Raw genomic sequence first — 21,441 nt, 5'->3', positions numbered from 1 at the left:
AGCTGCGGTGGTGGTAATTTGGGATGTGGTTGTGGATACCTGTCCGCTGGGAACTGGATCAGGGTCAAACTCATTTCAAACAGGGCAGCTGGAGAGGCCAATTACCTGTGAGAGTCCAGCAGCGACAGCAGAGTTATTGGGTCAAATCCACTCCTGGTGTAAAGTGGATGTGGGCCAGGGGACCTCCCTGGAGATTTAGTGCATCAATACTTCCATGAGCCTCTCTGCTGAGCATCAGCGAGGGCCGTGGTACCAGACTCCCACTAGTAGCAGGAGAGCAACAAATCTTTATCCTGGACAAGCTACCGAGACAATGCCCCCAAGGGCTCACTTCAACCATGTGGCTGGGAGGTGCAGCTGTGCAGGCTGGAAGGGAGCTGTGGAGGATGGGGATGGGGGCAGGCACAGAGCAAAGCTTGGCAGACTGGGCTGAGTGGCAGGCAGGCTCACAGCTAAGGACCACTGGGCATGGTCGGCCATTGCTTCCAACCTCCCTGTGGCCTGTCAAAGCAGGGTAACAGCACCGGTGCTACACGACAGTCCCCTGCCACCCAGCAAGGCACAGCGTCACCCTTCAGCACTGACTAGTTTGAGTGATGGGGAAGAGCAAAGCCCTGGCCAGTTAAAGCAACAGCCCCAGGCTGCCCGGTGCAGGGGCTGCTGGAGAGGGGAGCTGGGTTGTGGGGTATAAGGTTCCTTTTTTTTTCCCCCTCAAACTCTTACATTTCCAAACCACGTTGGCTGAAACGAAGAAACACGTTCATCTCCGTAGGGGACTCAATCACAGGAGACCAGGACACACACAAAAGGGATGGGACGGGACCCCTGGAGAGGCACATGGCCAGGCCAGAGGGGATGGGAAGTTCGCCTACTGCTGCCCACACTGGGTCTGTTTTGTGGATAGCTAGAACTTCCTCCTGTCGATCCAGCACCTTTCACCAGACCTGAGCTCCCAGGCAAACTCTCACAGCATAAGAAAACGGAGCTTTATTCCAGAGGGGAACTTTTAAAAACAAGTAGAACCCAACCATGGGAATTGACGGTCTGCAGAGCAGAGGAAAAAGTCGGCTCCCCTCCCATCGCCCCACCCCCACTGTACTCTGAATGTTCTGAGGCCTGGCGCCAGAACAGCCCCGCATGCTAGAAAGGGGCCACACTGGAATCTCTTCTTGGAACCATCCCGGAACATGGGTGGTTTAAGAGTTTGCAATACCAGAGTAACCACCTCCTCAGCCCTCGACAGCACGTCAGTGAAGGGCCTGTCCCACCGGCATCTCCTTCAATAAGCTAAGAGTGTCTTAGCAAGGACACAGAGGTGCCGACTTTGTGATTTCTCTGGGGGTGATGGACCCCCACTCCGCCCCTTCCCCCAAACCTCTCCCCCACCCTGCCGCTTCCCACCCCATTCTACCCCTACCCCGTCTCTTCCTGCCCCCGCTCCTCCCCAGTGCCTCCTGCAGGCCGCTGAATAGCTGATCGAGGTGGGAAGGAGGCACTGGGAGGGAGGGGGAGGAGACAGAGCTGATCCATGAGGCTGCCCGTGGGTGCTGAGCACCCACTATTTTTTTTTCCGGGGGTGCTCCGGGGCTGGAGAACCGTGGAGTCGGCGCCTATGCAAGGACACCTCTCTGATAGCAACTGCTCTTCAGAACAAAAAGCAGGAGGTGATTGTCCAAGGTTCTGGGAGGCAGAGAAAATGGGGGTTGGGACACCAAGCTGTGCTATTTCCCCTCCTGCCACCATCCCCTCGGAGCCTCCCAAGCAGCAGCCCTTTCACTGGTGCCACCACAGGATCCTAACTTCTCCCTGTTGCGTCACGTGGCCTGGAGACGGGCAATGACGTTCCACACGCAACAAGACTGAGGCCAGGTGCCTTCTGCATCCCAGTAGCTTCACCTCTTCCAGCAGGGGAGCTTTGTGACAGGTAAGGAAGCAGGTCTCCCGCCACCTAACTCTAATTTACATATGGCTGAACGACTTAGACAATTTTCATTCCAGCCCCGTTTCTTTGCTTTTCAGGGTCCCTGCCTCATCTGCCCGTGTTTAACTCATTGCAACCCCATCGCCTGGGCCCTGCGAACCAACTGCATTGTGACCCCTCCGGTCCTGGCTGCAGCTTTAGTCGCTGCCCCCCGAATAAAGCCAGGCAGCTGGCTGCAAGGTGGGATACGCCCCGCTGGCTGTGGCTTGGCTTCTGCAGCCCAGCCGCTGGCTCAGTTCTGTTGGCAAAGGGTGACGGCTCTGCCTTCGCAGAGCCAGAAGACTGGGTAGAGGGGCTCAGTGAAGACACAATGGAAAGAGTGGAGGAGCCTCATCTCGTCCCCGATGCCATAGAACGACAGGATGCCTGTGCCATAGTCCAGGCTGACTCCGAGGCATTTGTACAAGGGCGCCCGGATCTTATGCGACCGGCCCTCGTGCCATGCCAAGTAGCAGTCCTCCCGGATCTGCAGCCCCCAGGACAGTCCATCCAGTCCGATGCTGAAGGAGCGACCCGCTCGCTTCTTCCTCTGGATTTTCTTGTATGTTACACCTAGGATGACGGAGTGGCTGGAGATCCTGACTTCCCAGTAGTGGCGGCCTTGGCTATAGCTTTGGCTGCACAGAACCTGCCACACCTCAAACCTGTCGGCATGATCCTGACAAAGGCCATCAGGAGAATGGGTGTGCTTGGCCTTTTGGTTCTGATTGGACAGCTGCAGGTACCTATTGGCTGTGTCCGGGTCAAAGGTCAAATTTCGATGATCTGTGGGCAACATGGACATCCACAGTGTAAACCACGGGGGCAAGAACAATTTAATTTTCCTTTAACCTTCCTCCTCCCCCAACCCCCACCCCATGCGTATGTCAGGAATCCAGCCCAGGCGTCACCCAGCTATGTAAAATTCTCTGAAGGTGGAAAACGCAAAGGAAGTTTGGGTGACAGGGTGATTTTGAGGGTAAGGCACAGGACTGGGAGTCAGGAGCTCTAGGCTGTGTTCCTGGCTCTTGCCTGGGCACGTTGTGCGACTTCGGGCAGGTCATGTCCCCGCCCCATGCCTCAGTTTCCCCAGCAGTAAAATGGGAATAGAGATACTCATGGGGGTATCAGGAGGTTAAATTAATGAATTCTTGCAAAGTGCTTTGAGATCCTCTGAAAGGAGGAGGAGGAGGATGCCAGCGGCCTTCTGCCAGCACCGTCTTTGTTCTGGTCCTAAGAACTATTTCCCACTATCCCCTATCCACAGCATTTCCCAGTAGATGCATTGACCTCTGTTGGGGTGCTACTGCTCCCCAGTCACTGGAGTCCTGCCTGGAGATAACCTTGCTCAGTTAGCGCCTATGGACCTTTGTTTATTAATCATAATTAACATGATTACAATTAATAATGTTTCAAACATTCTGTGGCACTGCTTATGAATACGTCTCTTTACAGACATTAACCAATCCCCGTAACAGCCCTGCACGGATCTTCCAGGCACTGTGGTGATGGGTATATTAGAAATGTATGTAGTAAATACTAACACCCCTGCTTTACAGATGGGGAAGCCGGGGTGGAGAGGGTTAAAAGGGTATTCTAGGAATTGGCATCAGAGCTGAGAGTAGAAGCCAGAAGTTCCTGGCTCTCAGCCGCTTGCTCAGACCACTCGGCTATGCCCCTGTCTCAAAGGGCTGGGTTTTTTTGAAAGCAGGAGCTAACCAAGCCAAACTGGAGACCATCTGATAGACCCAGCAGGGTGGTTGCTCAGAAAGGTAGAAATGGGAAAAGATGTAAAGCAATAACATCCAGGGAGACACAAAGTTCTTAAAACAAGGGAGCAGAGTCCAGGAGACTGCCCGGATCAATTCAGATTTGGGGCTGGATGGGTCAAATGTACTGGGAGGGTGCTACCTCTTCCCCCTATGTCTGGAGCAGCTCTCTGTGGACTGGCTGCCCCGTCACTTCAATTCTACGCTGTGCCACGAGACGTGCAGTTGAGATGTGACCAGCCAAAATGAATCCCTGCTCTGTGCCAGGAGCCTGGCAGCTGCTTGCAGTGATTAAGCTTCTCAGCATTCCCCATGGAAAGTTCTTGCCTAAATATGGCTGGGCGGGAGCAGGCACCTGACGCTTGCCGAAGGGAGGGAGGGAGGGAGGGAGGGGGAAGAGAGAGAGAGAGAGTGTGTGTAAGTAAAAGAGAGGGATTCCCACCCACGGGCGGTATTCTGAAATTACTCTGGTTCTACAACTTACCCTGGCCCCCATTCTCCCACCCTGAGGGACAAGGAATTCCTGCTGATTGCAGTGGGAGAATTGGGTCCCTTGTAACTAACGGGTCCACTAAAGGCTTGTCTCCACGTACACTGGTGCAGCTGTGCCACTGTACTGCTTTAGTGTAGACGCTCCTACGCTGCCCTGTCTGCATAGTTAATCCACCTCCCCGAGAGGCAATAGTTATGTCGACAGGAGAAGCTTTCCCGTGACAGAGCACTGGCTACACAGGGGCATTAAGGTTGATATAACTATGTTGCTCAGGGGCGTGGACTTTTCACACCCCTAGTGATGTAGTTATATTGATGTAGGTGTATAGTGTAGACCTGGCCTAAGTAATGATAGCTGAGGTATTTGTGCCTTGTAAGCTACTAACAATGTTAACTTCTATCTGAAGATCTCAAAGCTCTTTGCACACATGGATGACTGAAGTCCCATGCTCCCTTGTGAGGCAACCGAGTATTCTGATCCCATATTGTTAGGGCAGCTGAGATACAGCCGTGCCCAAAGTCACCCAGGAAGCCCGTGTCAGAAGCAGGGGTCAGGGGCGGCTCCAGGCCCCAGCGTGCCAAGCGCGTGCTTGGGGCAGTATGCCGCGGGGGGCGCTCTGCCGGTTGCTGGGAGGGCGGCAGGCGGCTCCGGTGGACCTTCCGCAGGCATCCCTGCGGAGGTTCCGGTGGAGCCGCGGGACCTGCAGAAGGTCTACCGGAGCCGCGGGACCAGCGACTGGCAGAGCGCCTCCCGCGGCATGCCGCCCTGCTTGGGGCGGCGAAATGTCTAGAGCTGCCCCTGGCAGGGGTAAACTCCAGATCACTTTAGTCACACTCAGGGCATGGCTACGCTTGCAGATGAAGAGCACTTTGAGTTAAACCAGCCTTCGGAGAGCACAGTAGGGAAAGCGCTGCAATCTGCCCACTGACAGCTTCAAGCACATGGGCATGGCCACATTTGCGGCACTTGCAGTGGCACTGGGAGTGGTGCATTATGGGCAGGTATCCCAGCATGCAAGTGACTGCAATGTGCTTTTAAAATGGGAGGGGTGGAGTATGACAGGGAGTGTGTTGTGTTCATAGGTGCCAACTTTCCCCGGTGCCGGTGGGTGCTCACGGCCCCCCATCCCCGCCCCGCCCCCATTTCAAGCCCTTCTCCAAAGTCCCTGCCCCAACTCTGCCCCCTCCCTACCCCTATTGGACCCCTTCCCCAAATCCCTGCCCCAGCCCTGTCTCTTCCCCAAGCATGCCATGTTTCCCCTCCTCTCCCCTCCCTCCCAGCCGCGCGAAACAGCTGTTTTGTGATGCAAGCGCTGGGAGCTAGGGGGAAAAAAATGGGCACGCGGCATGCTCAGGGGAGGAGGTGGAGGCAGAGATGAGCTGGGTGGGGGGGCAGGGAGCTGCTGTTGGGTGATGAGTACCCACCAATTTTTCCCCGTGGGTGCTCCAGCCCCGGAGCACCCATGGAGTCAGTGCCTATGGTTGTGTGCATGTGGGGGGAGAGAGAGTGGGTTTTGGGGGGGCTGAGTGCATGTCAGCATGCTGTCTTGTAAGTTCAGTCGGCAGCAGACCTCCCCCTCCGCCTCTGTCTCTCACACACAACATTCCACAGTGACGGCTTGCACGCCGGCTGTCAGAAACGGAGCTTTGAAAGGGCATTTCCGCATTCCTCCAGGAGTTCAAAACAGTGACAAAAGTGGTCACTTGACTTAAGGGGATTATGGGACTTTTCCTGAGGCCGATCAGAGCGCAGTAATGCAACACTTCATTCACACTGACGCCTGGGCGTTGTAGCCAAGGTGCAGCAAATGTTATTCCACTCGCTAAGGTGGAGTCCCAGCAGCGCTGTAGCCGCGGAGTCAGAGCTCTACGTGCCTTGCCAGTGTGGACAGGTAGTGAGCTAGAGCGCCCGGGGCTCCTTTATTGCGCTGTAACTCGCAAGTGTAGCCAAGCCCCAAAACATCCTGCCTAGGGAGTGCAGATTTTCTTCTAAAATGGTAACTCGGATCCCCCTGAGGCATGGCCTTGGCTTGCTAAATTGCTATGTTGTTACCAGTCCAAGAAGGAACCACCAGTCCCCTTCATAGGTTATAGACACACTTTCCTACTCTTCCCACCCACCCGCATGGCTGGCTCCCGGCGCGTGTTATTCTGAGTTATTCAGACCCAGAACTGCCTCACCCTTCAGAAGCTCCACTCTTAATTCACACTCGGGAAGGGCTGGTCCTGCCTTCATCACAGCAAGCGCCTTTGGCTTGGTTGACTCTGCAGAGCAAAAGAGAAAGGGAAAGCTCTAGAAACAAGGAAGGAACGGTTCCCGCAGACGGGGATGTGACTGGTGAGATGTCCCCACCCCCACGCCCCCTTGCACGTTGGCCCAGCAGATCTACACCAGTTCCACTGCAGAGAGGTGACTTATACAGGCGGGGGTGGGACAGTGACTTGGTGTCCAGCTGGACAGTGCGGGGGAAGGTCCCCAAGGGAAGAACTTACCTTTGGGTTCAGCATCAGCCGCCTTTGGGTTCAGGGAGTTGGGCAAATCCTCCAGCAAAAGTCTAGAGACCTCGGTGAGGATCTTAGCAGTGGAATCCACCGTGCTGGCCACATTGAATTCAACAGCTGGCAAAACTCCCAGGCTGCCTGGAGAAGGGAGCAGCAGGAATTCCTGCACGGGACAGGAAGAGGAGAGGAAATGCAGCACATACCGGCGTTCAGATCCGAGGCTCGGTGGCACGACAGCTCAGAAACCCCCTTCCCTATGGAAAGGGGAAGGCACAGTCATCATGTCCCCTGTCATCTGCATCTACTTCCCCAATTCATCTGCTCCGGGGACCCTCAGTAACCGCGCTGCTTCACGGTGCTGAACGGCCTGTCCTGGGCTGTGCCTGTAGCTCAGCGGTGTTCAGCTGCACCCACTGCTCCTAGCCCTGTCAGAATGGGTGATGTTCCTCTGTACAGGGGCCTTTACGGAGTAGCATCAGGGTAGAACAGTCTAATTAGGGCTGCCAGGTGTCCGGTTTTCAGCTGGAAAGTCGGGTCGGAAAGGGAACCTGGCAGTGTCCAGTCAGAAGTGCTGACCGGACACTAAAAGTCCTGTTACCCGCAGTAACCAGCCTCTGCCTCCACAGGGCAGGACGCACAGCAGTTGCAGCTGGAGCCAGGCGGAGCTGCTCATGGACAGAAGTGGCTGGCTGCTCTCGGCTAGCTCCAGCTCTCTGGCAGAGAGGTTGGTGCGTATGAGGGTGCGTAATCTTGTCTGCCCCCATTTCCCCACCCCGGCCCCTTGCTCTGGGGACCGACTTCCCCACTCCGTCCCAGTTGGGCAGGCGGGAAGGCTCCATGTCAGCTCCTCCCAGCCCAGCTCTGCAAGCGCAGGGGAGTCCCAGAACAGGGAGGAGTGAGCAGGGGTGAGGCAGGGTGTCCAGTTTCCAGCAGTTAGAAAGTTGGCAACCCTAAAATGAATCCTCTTCCTTCCCCCCACAGGCCTCCAACTATTTCCATTGCCCTCATCTGGATCTTTCTGTATTGCCTGGGAAGGGAGGGAGACAAACTGATCACAGCTCCCCAAGCAAGGATATGTTGTCACCTTGTAATATGGCATTCGATATAATTAGATACATAATTTGCATGCCTCAATGCCTCATGCAGTCCTCTAGGGGGAGCTCACGTGCACCATCTTCCTGCAAGAAGGTGTTTCCCAGTAATAGCTGCAGCAAAGCTGAGGAGGCCCCGAGCATGCTTGGGGGCGTGGGGTTGCTTCGGGTCTGCCCGCACTCCCCACTCCCGGGCACAAGAGTCCTTTACAAACCACCAGAGTACATAGGCGGCAGGTTTGTATAATTTTTGGTGGGGCCCAAAATGGTGGTGCCCCCCCGCTCCCGCCCTGTAAGCCGATGTAAAATGAAGCTACAACGCGTCAGTGCCACAAGATTACAAGGGTCAATTAAAAGTGGAAAGTCAGAAGCAGCACTTGCCTACTTCAATATACAGTATTATATTTTGTTGCATCTGTTGTGATGAAGTGGGAATGTTCTTAATATTTTCTCTGAATACTGTGTGGGTGCCTCAGTTTCCCCTGCAAGATGCCAACTGAAGGTGTTGGGGACAAAGAGATCAGGTGGCCTCCTTGTCCAGAAGAGACACAGAGGCCAGAGGAGGGAGTGTCAGTTTGGAGCTGGCTGGGAAATTGGGAGAGACCCAGAACTTGGTTCTGGGCTCCCACCCCCAAGATGGACCTGACAGAGGGGTTCTGTTTTCTGTACCAACAAGCTCTGTTTAAACTGTGTTCCCGTCATCTAATAAACCTTCTGTTTTACTGTCTGGCTGAGAGTCACATCTGACTGCCGAGTTGGGGTGCAGGGACCTCTGGTTGCCCCAGGACCAGCCTGGGCAGACTCGCTGTGGAAAGTGCATGATGTGGAAGGGCATGCTGAATGCTCCGAGGTCAGACCCAGGAAGGTGTAAGCTTCTTGCCCTGGAGACAGTATGCTCCGAGAGAGGAGGCTCCCCCAGAGTCCTGACTGGCTTTGTATGGAGATGTTCCAAAGCATCACAGCATCCCCTTCCACACCGTGCACTTCCCAGAAGTCCGCACAGGCACTGACACTCCCTCCTCCAGCCTTTGTCTCTTTTCCAGGCATTAGGAGGCCACCTGATCTCTCTGTTCTCCAACACCTTCAGTTGGCACCTTGCAGGGGAAACTGATTTGGGAGAAATGAAGTAAAAGCTGCCCAAACCGAGCTTGAGCACTCCTGAATTTTGAGGTGTTCAAATCTGGAAGGCAGGTGCTGGGGGTGGGAGAGGGCTGTGGGTGGGAGAGGGCTGTGGGCTCCATGGGGGAGCATGGCAGCAACTGTCTGGAGCTGCATGGAGCCAGATACGCTGGTCTGAGTGGCACAGTAAGCAGTTTGGGGGTTGGAGAAGAGGTAGGGAGTTCCGGGGGGCAGTCAAGGGACAAGGAGCAGGGGGAGTTGGATGGGGCAGAGGTTCGAAGGGGCAGTCAGGGGACAGGCAGCAATTGGATAGGCATGGGAGTCTAAGAGGTTTATCAGGGGACAGGTAGGGGGTGCGGTCCTGGGGAAGTTGGGTGGGGTCTCAGGAGGCAGTTGGGCCCATGGAGATGGGCGGCTTTGATTGGGGCTGAGGTCCTATGGGGCTGTTTGGGGCTGGGGTCTGGGGTGGGGGTAATGGGGTAACAAGGACCAGTGGGGCTTAGATAGGGGGTGGAGGTTCTTGGGGGGCAGTTGGGGCAGGGGTCTGGGAGGGGCAATCAGCGGACAGAGGCTGGGATTCAAAGGGCTCTGGGCTGCTGGCAGCCGGGATCCCAGAGCCCTTTAAATCCCAGCCCGGCTGGGAGTCAGAGGACTCTGGGCTGCCTGCAACCGCAGGGAGCCCAGAGCTTTTTAAATCCCAGCTGGGGCCGGGAATCAGAGGGCTCTGGGCTGCCCACTGCGGCGGGGAGCCCAGAGCCCTCAGCCGCGGCTGGGATTTAAGGGCTCTGGGCTGCCTGCACCGAGCACAGAGCAATCCCAGCCGCGGCCGGGAATCAGAGGGCTCTGGGCTCCCGGCAGGCAGCCCAGAGCCCTCTGATTCGGCTGGGATTTAAGGCTCTGGGCTGCCTGCGAGCCCAGAGCCTTTTAAATCCCAGCCGCAGCCGGGAATCAGAGGGCTCTGGGCTGCCTGCAACCGCGGGGAGCGCAGAGCCTTTTAAATCCCAGCCGCAGCCGGGAATCAGAGGGCTCTGGGCTTCCCGCTTTAAATCCCAGGGAATCAGAGGGCTCTGGGTTTCGCTGCAGCAGGCAGCCCAGAGCCCTCTGATTCCCTCTGGGCTGCCTGCAAGAGCCCAGAGCCGGGAATCAGAGGGCTCTGGGCTTCCGCTGCAGCAGGCAGCCCAGAGCCCTCTGATTCCCGGCCAAAGTTAAGCTCTGGGCTGCCTGCAAACGCGGGGAGCCCAGAGCCTTTTAAATCCCAGCCGCCGCCGGGAAAAAGAGGGCTCTTGGCTTCCCGCAGCAGCACGCAGCCCACACCCCTCAGAATCCCGGCCGCGGCTGGGATTTTCTGGGCTTCCCGCTGCAGGCAGCCCAGAGCCCTCTGATTCGGCTCTGGGCTGCCTGCAAACGCGGGAGCCCAGAGCCTTTAAATCCCAGCCGGGAATCAGAGGGCTCTGGGCTTCCCGCTGCAGCAGGCAGCCCAGAGCCCTCTGATTCCCGGCCGCGGCTGGGATTTAAAGGGCTCTGGGCAGCCCTGCCGGGGGCGGCGGCAGCGGTGCTCGAAGCAGGGGAGAAAAAATATTGGTGGGGCAGAGCCCCTGCCTGGGATTTATTCATGGGGCTAAAGCCCCAGAGCCCCATATAAGTCGGCGCCTATGCCAGAGTAGGGCAGAGAAAGGTTGGGTTCAGCTGACAATGGGCCCTTTTCAGCTGCAAACGTAGAATCTGGATCCTGATTGAAAAGCGCAGGGCTGTTCTGTAACTGGATGAGACTTTCGCTCATTGGGAACATGGGGGCTATTCATAAACCGCTGGTCCATGCCCAGGGTCACGTTTCGAGCACACCAATGTTTCAGGGTCAGGAATTGGATTAGGCCCATCTCTAGTCCATACTTTACAATATTAAAATTGCCAGCCAGCCACTTTATAGACTCAGACTCAGTTTCCACTGTGTGCGTGCAGGGAAGGGAGAGATGGGTGTGTGTGTGGGGGGGGTCGTTTCTAACATGGTTCTGGCTGGACATAGTGTAGAGAACACAAGAACAGCCTTACTGGGTCAAATGAATGGTCCATCTAGCCCACTATCCTGTCTTCTGACAGTGGCCAGTGCCAGGTGTTCAGAGGGAATGAACAGAACAGGCAATCAATGAGTGATCCATCCCCTGTCGTCCACTCCCAGCTTCTGGAAGTCAGACGCCAGGGACATCCAGAGCATGGGGTTGCATCTCTGCCTATCTTGGCTAATAGCCATTGATGGACCTATCCTCCATACACCTGAGGCTCTCTTCCTGAGCAGATGTTATGCACCCTCTTAGCTAGCATTGAGGCTGGTTCAGCTGCCTGTGTGGACAGGGCATTAAACAGAGAGTGAAATTGCCTTTGGAGTATAGGTGGCCAGGCCAATGGCCACAGGGTAGTTGCAACTCCCCCACTCATGGCTGGGCAGGCACCAATACCTCTAGGAATTTCATGTCGTCCACCCAGGTGAGCAGCTCCTGGGCCTTTTGCTGGTGCTGGGTGAGCATGGCCAGATGATCCTGCAGCTGGCTCCAGTTCTCCTCCACTTGCCCTAGGGCAGTGGCTTGCTCTTGCTCAATCTTGTCCACGGCCCCCCTCTGGCACTCCTCCAGCTCTTTCATCAGGTGGGCAAACTTCTGCAAAATCCCCGATTTCAGCCTCTCTGAAGAATCCTGGGCAGAGAAAAAAATCAATGGAAATGACAAGACAAAGAATTGATGTGACTGCAGTTGGGTGGCTTCCTCCCCGAGCCCTGTCCAGAGGGAGCAGCACTCGTCACCAGCCCCCTGCATCCCAGCTGTGGGGAGGGGTGACTGCCTTTGCCTCACTACCTTTATGGTGCCAGTTTGTTCCTCCAGTTTGTGGATCTCCTCTTCGGTCTTTACTGTCTCCTCCTGGGTTTTCGCCAGAGACTCTTCTAAAAGGACCTGCGAAAGAGGCCAGATCCCAAAGTGTAACATGAGACAAATATTCAGTGTCACAATACTGGGCAAACTGCCCCTCTGATCTCTCCAGGTGCCCGTCACCTGGAATCACGTGATTCTCCCCCTCTCAGACCAGGCCCCTTCACTCCCAGACCCCTCCCGCTTCCTGCCACTCTCTGCTGCAGCTCTTCCATCCCCCATGGCCGGGGCCCGTGCTGGTGCTAGTGGGGGATGGCCTGTGGCCAGGGCCAGGGGATGGCTCGTGTCACCTGCCTGGTGCTTCAGCGCTCGGGGCTGTGCCGCCTGCACGGTGCTCGGGCTGGGGGCAGGGTTGTCAACTTTCTAATTGCACAAAACCAAACACCCTTACCCTGCCCCCTGCCCGCCCCTTCTCCGAGGCTCCGCCTCATCTCACCCCTTTCCTGAGGCCCCACCCCCACTCACTCCATCCCCACTCCCTCTGTCGCTCACTCTCCCCCACCCTCACTCACTCGCTCATTTTCACCAGGCTGGGACAGGGGGTTGGGATGCAGGAGTTGGTGAGGGCTCCAGGATGGGGCCAGAAACGAGGGGTTCAGGGTACAGAAGGGGCCGGGGTATGGGAGAGGGCTTCGGCTGGGGGTGCGTGATCTGGGGTGGGGCCGGGGATGAGGGGTTTGGAGTGTGGGAGGGGGTTCTGAGCTGGGGATGAGGGGTTAGGGTGCGATAGGGGGTGTGGGCTCTGGGAGGGAGTTTGGGTGCAGGAGGGAGCTCAGGGCTGGGACAGGGGTGTGTGGCATGGGAGGAGGTGGGGGTTCCAGGAGGGGGCCAGAAATGAGGGATTCAAGGTGTGGGAGTAGGCTCCAGACTGGGGTAGGCGTTTGGGGTGTGGCAGGGGATACCAGTTCTGGGCTCAGGATGTGGGCTCCAGGGTGAGGCCAGAAATGAGGGGTTCAGGGTGTGGGAGGGAGTGCAGGGAGCGGGCTTCGGACAGTCCTTACCTCGGGCGGCTCCCTGGAAGCAGCGACATGTCCCTCGGCTCCGATGCAGAGGCATGGCCGGGTGGCTCTGCGCACTGCCTTCACCTGCAGGCACCGCCCCCGCAGCTTCCATTGGCCGCAGTTCCCAGCCAAAGGGAGCTGCATGGCTGGCACTTGGGGTGGGGGCAGCGCCTCTGCCTAGGAGCTGAGGGACATGTCACCACTTCCGGGGAGCCACGTGGAGCCAGGTAGGGAGTCTGCCTTAGCCCTGCTGTGCCACCGGCCAGACTTTTAACAGCCTGGTCAGCAGCACTGACCTGAGCCACCAGGGTCCCTTTTTGACTGGATGTTCCGGTCAAAAACCGGACACCTGGCAACTCTAGCTGGGGGTGGCGGGCGTGCTGCCTGCCTGGCACTCCGGGCCAGGGGAGGGCGGGGGCTAGCCTCTTCAAGCCTGCGGTTCGCCTGCCACCCATGGACAGGATCCATGAAGCTAACAGCTTGCCATGGTGTCTTCCAAGCGTGTGCCCGGGGCTGCTCACAGGCTCTGTTGTGTGTCTTTCCTGTGTGCCCTGCCCACAGCCCCCCATTAAGTTACACTGATACATTCAAACAGGACTTTCTAATAACCCACCACAGCAGTACAGTAACTTTACCTCACTAACCAGCTCACTTCCAATAACCCCCCGTTACTATCCATCAGTGTGCACAGAGTAATACGTGTGCCTGCCACCCTGGGCACCCTCAGCACCTAGTCAACATTTATCCCCTCTACAAATATCCATATACCCTCCACAGACCCCCCAGCAAAAGCTCCCAGAGCCTTTCACATCCTCCTTTATTCCACCCTCCTGAGCAATGTGGATATTTAGCTCTTATACGGCACTTTGGGTGCACAGGTCTCAAAGCACCTCACAAAGGAAGGTAAGTATCAGCATCCTACTTTTACAGCAGGGGAAACTGAGGCACAGAGGGGGACAGCATTGTCCTGAGTCACATGGGAACAGAATGCAGGTCTCTGGAGGGGGCTACCTGTCCTGGAAACCCTTTTATTTCCCTTCTGCAAATCCTCCTAGCTCCACCGTACACACACGCTCAGAGGAAACCGCTCAGCTTGGATGCTATGTGACGGCTACAGCAATGGGCTGCTAAAAGGCAGCACCAGGCGATAGGAATTTGGACGCAGTCCTTCCACCTCTGCAAGGCTGGGTCTCTCCCCTGACATTCCAGGCAGCAGGTGCAGCCAACCAGCAGAGGACTCTGATCCCTAAATACAATTCATTCCTTTGGCCATGACTTCACATCTCGTCATAGTCAAAGCTTCTCAGCTACCTCATCAGAGGCAGGTATTTGTCGCCTTTTGCCCCTCTTGCTGCCGTGGGGGAGCAGGTGCTGCAGATGTTCTAAGGTCTGTTGGGTCTCCCTGTGCAGCTCAGGACTGGCTGCGCGCGCACACAGGAAGGCTGGGAGGAACTCCAGGAGCTGGTCACCAGACAGCAGTATGACACTATTAACTATTTAGTGTCCAAATATGCTGCAACATCTGCCAGTTCTGCTGAGCCTTGGTCTAGTTAAACACGTGAATACCTTGTACTTGTATTTCTCCTTCCGTCCAAGGGTCACCAGAGAGGGGCATGGATGCACTGCCTCTTTCACAGACAGGGAACCTGAGGCATGCAGAGGGTAAACAACTTAGCCAGGCCACACAGCAAGCCAGGGGCAGGAAGAGCACCCCGGGTGCCAAACTTCTGCTTCAACGAGGAGAGCACACTCGCCCACCCACCCACCCACCTGCAGGACTGACACAGAGCCAGGCAGGAGAGCTGATCTCTCTCGCCTTGGCCCTGCAGATTGGGAGCAGATCACAGGGGAGACACAGCCCAGACCTACCTCCTTTCTCTTTCGCTCCTCCTCAAACAGGACCCTGTGGTGGTCCCGGCACTCCTTCACCGTGCACACGCAGCAGATGCACATCTTGTCCTCTTGGCAGTATAGCTCCAGGGGCCGCCCATGCCTGGAGCAGCACCTCCTTCCATTGGTGGGGGTTTTCCTCTCGGCGCTGGAGGCCTGCACTTCTCCAGACCTGACCAGCTCCACCACGCTGCAAAGGGCGACATTCTTCCTGAGTTCCAGCCGCTTCTTGAAGCGTTTCCTGCAGTCGGGACAGGTGTAGTCCTTCTCGCCTGGCGGAGCCTCCTTCTCTTCCTTGTCCCAGTGGTTGTTGATACACTTCATGCAGAAGTTGTGCCCACAGGGCATGGTCACCGCTGTCCCAAACATCTCCAGGCAGATGGAGCAGACCAGCTTCTCCTCCAGCTTCCGGGGGCCTTGAGAGGCCATCCTGCCTGGGATGGGAGCAGCTGAGGTAGAGAAGGAAAACACAGACAGCAGCATGCGAGGAGACTAGGCTAGAGCTACGTATCACAGAGAGGAGGGACGGGCACAGAGATGGCACAGAGCCAACCAAACTCTTAAAGGGACATGCAGGCCGGCTGCATCATGGTTTATCAACGCATGTTCTCGACTCTCTCAAGGGGGTGTTGTGGTTTTCATCTCCCCCAACTCCACAGCCCCTCAGTCTGCCGGCTGCCTGGGTGACTTAAAAGGCTGCCTTCACTCAGCATCGTGCTTCTGGCTACTTTTTTGGAGTCGCTTGTTTTCTGTTTAGCCCTTGACGGGCTTCTCAGCTTTCAACCTGAATGTCCATTTTCTCCAGGGACAGGGATGTCCTGTACAAACCGGGCAGAGTCCTGCATCCCCTCACCACCCACTTTTCCGTTACAGGGACCACAATCTGGGATGGAATACCCCGGCCAGAGCCCTTGGCAAACCAGAGAGAACCTACCCGAGCCACTCTCCAGCGGTTTTTGATGCAGCACTCCTGCCACCTGCTGGTGTGAGGAAGCTGAGCCTGGCAAAACCAAGTTTCCTGCACAGAGCAGCTCTAGTCATACATAACCCTAGCACTGGTCAGGTGTCTTGACCCAAGGGGAGGGATTGCTAGCAAAGCTGAAATGTAACATGTTTCAATGCAGCTTCATAACAGAATGTTGCATTTTCCCTGTGTTCCATCAGTATGGGAAGGCAGAACTCCTGCAAAAGGTTGCATCATGCATTTAGGAGGTCATTGCAAAGCCTAACCTCAGGGGCAACACCCCCCCAATAATAACAAAGCCCGGCCGTGCAGATCACTAACCCAGAGGCCACTGCCACAACTGAGCGTGGGCCCCAAATTCACTAACAAGTGGAATTACTGAGCCTAGGTAACAAAACAGCCTGTATTCTCCCAGAGACCCTATCAGGGGAAGGCAATACGGTAACACATTAAGCACCCAATGAAGGATGTAGATTCACTGTTAGGGTGACCAGATGTCCCAATTTTATAGGGACAGTCTCAATTTTGGGGTCTTTTTTTTTTATATAGGCTCCTATTACCCCCCACCTCCATCCCAATTTTTCACACTTATTGTCTGGTCACCCTATTCACAGCTGAGAATGAAACCTCCAATATCTGGGGCCCAGGGCTGCAGTCTGAGGCTGGTGTGCTGGGAGTTCAAAGCTCATCTGTGGAATCAAATCACCACCTAAGGTTTCTTTAAGATTTTGTCCATTTCTTGCCCTTCTGTGACTCCATCATGGGAGATCAAGCAGGGTCCCACCCACCCGTACTGGGACCCAATGACCTTTCTGCTGTTACGACTTTAGTTGTCTCCAGGGAGTGGGAGGGTGGGTAGATGGGTCAGAGGGGGCTGCTGTTATAAAATCCTCATACACCTCTACCCCAATATAACACGACCCGATATAACACGAATTTGAATATAACGTGGTAAAGCAGCGCTCCGGGGGGCGGGGCTGCGCACTCCGGCGGATCAAAGCAAGTTCGATATAATGCGGTTTCACCTATAACACGGTAAGATTGTTTGGCTCCCAAGGACAGTGTTATATCGGGGTAGAGGTGTATTTGCACACACTGCTCTGGAAATAATAAAAAGCCAGTTACCTCTGTATGGTACTCCGAGACTAGCTGCTTTGTCCTTTACCCTCCACGTAACCATTAACTTGCCCCCACCCCCTTTTCATCTGGCTCAGGAGTTTACACTCCATCCCCATCAGAAGCCCACCCCCACCCCCGCGCAAGCTGTGGCTGAGAATCATTGCCCCCCCCGCAGCTGTTTCTCCTTCCACAGTCAGTATTTGCAGAGGCTGAGCTGAAAAACCCAGGGCTCCTTACACCAACCTCAGGACATCAAAAAACATGAGATTTTTTAAAGAAGATTTTACGGTATTGTGAATTTTTTGTCCCATCTTTTGACTTGAACTCCCCCTGCCCACCCGGCGTCTGTCTGTCTGTGTGTGTGTGTGCGCGCACGTACGATTTTGGCCCTTCTACAGGAGTTCCTCCTGCCCATCTAACCCACCTCCTGCTTGGCAATTAATTCGGTCCCTATCAGTTCACACCCCTGTGTTCCCAGCCTCATTTCTGCTCTGCTCCTCCTGAGGTTCTTCACTCCTCCCTCCCGGGCCTGGGGTGCTTGCAGGTGGGATGGGGCATATCCAGAGGCTCGTCACCTGCCTTTGCCCAAGAGCGGCTGATAGCAGGGAGGTACCAGAGGAGCTGTCCCCATTGCTCAAAGGAGGGGAAGGGGGGACCTGGCCTGCCAGTCTCTTTCTGCTCCCTCCTCCCAGAATGTTGGGGTTGCTGGAGGAGGGGGAAAGAGCTCGGCCTGCAGCGGTTCTGACTGGCTGCTCAGCTCCAGGTTGGGCAATGGGGACAGGCAGCCAATCTGAAGTCTCAAATGCACAACTGGGCTCGAGAATCTGACATCTAGGGTGACTGGCTCCAGCCCCAGCCAGAATTCTGCCACTTGTGAAACCAGTGGCAGCACCGTGGACAGAGACCCCCAGTCCTCCTCCTTCCGGGGTCAGTATTTGCAGAGGTTGAGCTGAAAAACCCAGAGTTTGTTATAAACAGACCCTGATTTCCCCCCACCACCACCACTCCTCACTCTAGGAGGCTGCTTCCCTCCCCACCTACCCCCTCTATGTCCCTGCTCCCCACTCTTCCCCCAAGGCCTCCACTCTCTCCCCTAAAGACCTCCCTCTAAGGCTCTTATTTCTGCAAGACTCCAGGCTACAGAGACTCCCCACAGATCAAGTAAGTTGCTGCCTGTACTCTCCCTGCAGCACCAGGTGGTTTGATTTAGAGGAAAAAAATCAGGCCAACGTTATCCCATTACAGACAGAGAGTGGCCAACAAACTCCCTGTTCTCCCTCAGCGGAGGTGTCCCGCCCTCAGAGAGGAATAGCACTCTGAGCAGAGAGTTGTAGGCTGCCTGAGGCGGCAGAAAGAAGAAATCCCAGGCAGTTGGTGCATCCATTGTTGTGGCACAGAAGGAGTCAAGCAGAAGGGCGGATACTGACCCACTAAACGTCTTTTGTTGGTACTCTTATCCCTTTAACAAGGGGGATGCCTCAGATTCAGTGACAGGAGCTACTGCAGGGAATACACAGCTGGAGTGCTGGAGAGTTGGAGCAGGGGTGCTGATATTATGTGGGGGTTAATTTAAGGCTGGGGATAGGTGCTGAGTCAGAGCATTGGTAATTGGAAGGCACCGTGTATCTACACCGCAGATGCAGTGCTGCCTGTGCTGTACGTTGCCGTGCCAACGTGTCTCAGCCTAGACCCAGGCAGATTTGAGTTCCGGTTTTCATCCACATCTACTATCAACATACAGACCTTGTCCATGGCCTATGGGGAAGGAGGGGAGTTTGGACCATACCTGGAGTTTGTGTTCTTTTAATTTTGGGGTAAGACCCAACCCCTTCACACCCATTCTCCAACTCGAGGCAGCCTGGTCATCCTAATGTGACCTCTATTTCAAGCCTCCGCTGTGCCCGCATTTCCACCCACATGGCAGTGAGCAGCAGGGGTGGGGGAGTGAGGGTCCAGAGCAGCAGGAAGCCGCCCTTCAGCATAAAGCATTGATCCCACCAATCCTGAAATGCACAAAGAGCCCGATACATTTCGAACTGCTGCATTAGCTGCTGGCAGGATCCCTGTGGGTTCCCCAAAGCTCTCAGCAACTCACACCCAGTCATGTCACCAGCTTCGCTTGGAAAGTGTTTATTCAGATTTTTTAAATATCTGTACAAACATATGAAGGATGCTGCTCAGGATCCCAGCACTGGGAAGTCCATGGCAGGGGAAGGAAATGATGCACCGGATGGACAGTTCTGCCTCTGCCAGGCTGCACAGATCACTGGGTTGGATTTAGAGGAGGGTATTTTTCTGTCACTGCACAGATACATGATCTGAACTGGCTAACCAGATCGAGTCAGCCTTGGCCCACCTATGCTTAGAGCTCTGGCTCCTGCAGTGAAGTGAGACACGGTGCCTTTGGAGGACACTGGGCCATTCAGCTACCACTAGCATCTGGCTCCTTCAGAGCGGAGATGGATACGCTCTCATGGCCATAAATACCCTCTATTAACAAGGCTTTTGACCAGGTAACTGCCAATAGCAGAAATATCTGCGAACCTCAGTTACACCCTTTCCGGTATTGTCAATGAAACCGAGCTTGGCTCACATCATGCTGTGATTCCGAAAGTCCACACTCCCCTTCTCCCAGAGACATGGAGCATCCCAGACAGCACAGTCATTTGACGCATCTGGAGAAGGTAGAGTATTCCTGCCCCAATGGCCTGGAGCTCCTGGAGAGGTGGCAAACTCCTTAGTAAATGCCATACGTGGGCTCGTGGCTGTCCCTGTACCTATCCAGGTACCTCAGAGGCTGCAGGTGTGGAAACTTCTTCTGAGGGGGGTGATACACAGGGGGCCGCACAAACTCAAACACTGGCTCCTTCATGTCTGCAAAGGGACAATGCTGAACGTTAGCCAAGAGACAGCTCAAAACCTAACCCTGCACACCAACCCACCAGGCCCCGCCCACTCTCCATCATTCCAAAGATACCACGTCTCCCTCCTCGGGCAGAACCGGGAGATTAACAATAGATCAAAAACACACATGTAGTTCTCTCCACCACGTACTCTCCCATTGTTATTTTAAAGCGTCCAGTCGAAATGGGATTCAAAGCCCACAGGAGTAAGGCTGATCCCTTAGACTGCCATGGACACGCTGAAGCCTTTGAAGGCGAAGGCGACTGCTTCTAATTCTCAACGGTAAATGTTCCCAGTGTCAGACTAATGTACCAGTGATACGTGGCTAACTAGGAACCAGTTAGAGCAACTGTCCCAAAGGGGGACATTCAGAACTGGCCTTTGCATTCACCCCGCACTCACACGTCCATGACTCCAGGAAACCTCATCTGCTCCATCACAGAGAGCCGGCGTGGCCACAGTTGATTTAAGTCAGGTGTGTCTGACATCTGAGCAAACTGCTTTCATCCCCTTGTCCCTTCCCAACTCAGGCCCTACCAAATGACTTTGTCTTCTTCAGAATACATTTAGTTATGCTTGACTACTGGATGGTGCGGTCGGAAGAGAAAGGGACCCCCCGCCTCATGCAACAGGCACTGCCCCATACCCCTATAAAGTGAGTTTCTTACTGAGATGGTTGTGAAAGACGTGAGTAACGGAATCATCCCATTGGCACTGGAAAAATGCCAGCCCAGCTGGGGTCATATCGTTCTGGTGCTTCTTGTAGAAGTCAAACGTCTTGAAGGTTCTCATCTTGAGACTGTGGCTGAAAACAAGACAGAAATAAAAGGATGGGTCTCTCTTTTCCATGGCTAACAATCCCACATCACCACAGATTCTGCAGAGATGGAGAAGAAACAAACCCCAGGAAAGAAACCTAGATGGCTATTTAAAGTCAAACTCCCCAGGCAGCCTGAGGTGGAAGCATGCCACCATACATAAATTGGCCTTGTCATGTCAATCTGGCATGTAATTTTCTTAACATCCTGTTCTACTGGCGAAGTCAATGGGACGCCATGGAGGTGCAAGCATCTTCCATACTGATCCCACTGCAGGCCTGGGGCCTTCACTTCAGAAAAGGTATAACAGGTGGGTGAAACAAACGGGGTAGGCTGTGGTAGCAGTAATACCAGCATGTGTCTTCACAGACCAGCTGCGCATAAAACCCGCAGAGGGTTTGTTTTGTTAGTGGAAACAAGTAAGCAAGGGAAACAGCAAAAGTGACGATGCCCCCAGCGCTGTCCAAAGTGCAAAGGAAACAAGCTGAAACAGAGGAAAATCACCTTTCAGTTACAGTCAGTTACTATTACAAGTAATCTCAGGGGGTAAAATGTTTTCAGAGAGCAGCAGGATTTTTTCAGCTTTGTCCGCTCTGATCATACAGGGCACAAGAACCTGGCAGGGACTCGAGATTCAATGTTACCATGGGGTCGGCCGAACATCTTCAGTGAAATCGATTGGTCGGTCCTGCTTGAAGAGGAGGAAGACGAAGCGGTGGTAGCCAGTTCCCTTGGCAGGGAATGGGGGGAAGTAATGGCAAATCTCTGTCCCCGAATCTACGTTGTTGCCTGGAATGTTGGTCCTGTGAAGTGCAAGATGTTTTTCAGTCATTATCCAAGTTGCTGGCTTTATTTTCTTTTTGACATCTCTGATCAAAATCATAGCACTGAAGT

At 54.9% G+C, this 21,441-nt stretch overlaps 2 protein-coding genes across 6 annotated transcripts in view; both read right to left on the bottom strand.

The window, feature by feature from the left end:
* Window positions 1–1,894: 1,894 nt before the first annotated feature.
* On the bottom strand, window positions 1,895–15,662 carry TRIM65 (tripartite motif containing 65). The gene is made up of 6 exons (XM_039500273.1): window positions 14,722–15,662; window positions 11,780–11,875; window positions 11,387–11,620; window positions 6,715–6,886; window positions 6,403–6,486; window positions 1,895–2,746 (listed from the first exon to the last, which is right to left on the bottom strand). The coding sequence occupies exons 1-6, from the start codon at window positions 15,223–15,225 to the stop codon at window positions 2,214–2,216; spliced, it is 1,623 nt and encodes a 540-aa protein (XP_039356207.1). The 5' UTR covers window positions 15,226–15,662; the 3' UTR covers window positions 1,895–2,213.
* Window positions 15,663–18,939: 3,277 nt separating this feature from the next.
* The window catches only part of LOC120383361 (39S ribosomal protein L38, mitochondrial-like), a 50,118-nt gene continuing 47,616 nt past the window's right edge, over window positions 18,940–21,441 (bottom strand). For all 5 annotated transcript variants that reach the window (XM_039501409.1, XM_039501408.1, XM_039501412.1 and 2 more), the window contains 3 exons: window positions 21,192–21,350; window positions 20,398–20,534; window positions 18,940–19,699 (listed from right to left, as the gene is read on the bottom strand). In XM_039501409.1, the coding sequence (XP_039357343.1) occupies window positions 19,563–19,699; window positions 20,398–20,534; window positions 21,192–21,350 (433 nt within the window). In that variant the 3' untranslated portion in view covers window positions 18,940–19,562. The remainder of the gene's footprint in view (window positions 19,700–20,397; window positions 20,535–21,191; window positions 21,351–21,441) is intronic.

The sequence above is a fragment of the Mauremys reevesii genome, linkage group 15 (genome assembly GCF_016161935.1).
Source record: "Mauremys reevesii isolate NIE-2019 linkage group 15, ASM1616193v1, whole genome shotgun sequence".
Lineage (NCBI taxonomy): Eukaryota > Metazoa > Chordata > Testudines > Geoemydidae > Mauremys > Mauremys reevesii.
This window is presented reverse-complemented; position numbering and strand designations above follow the sequence as displayed.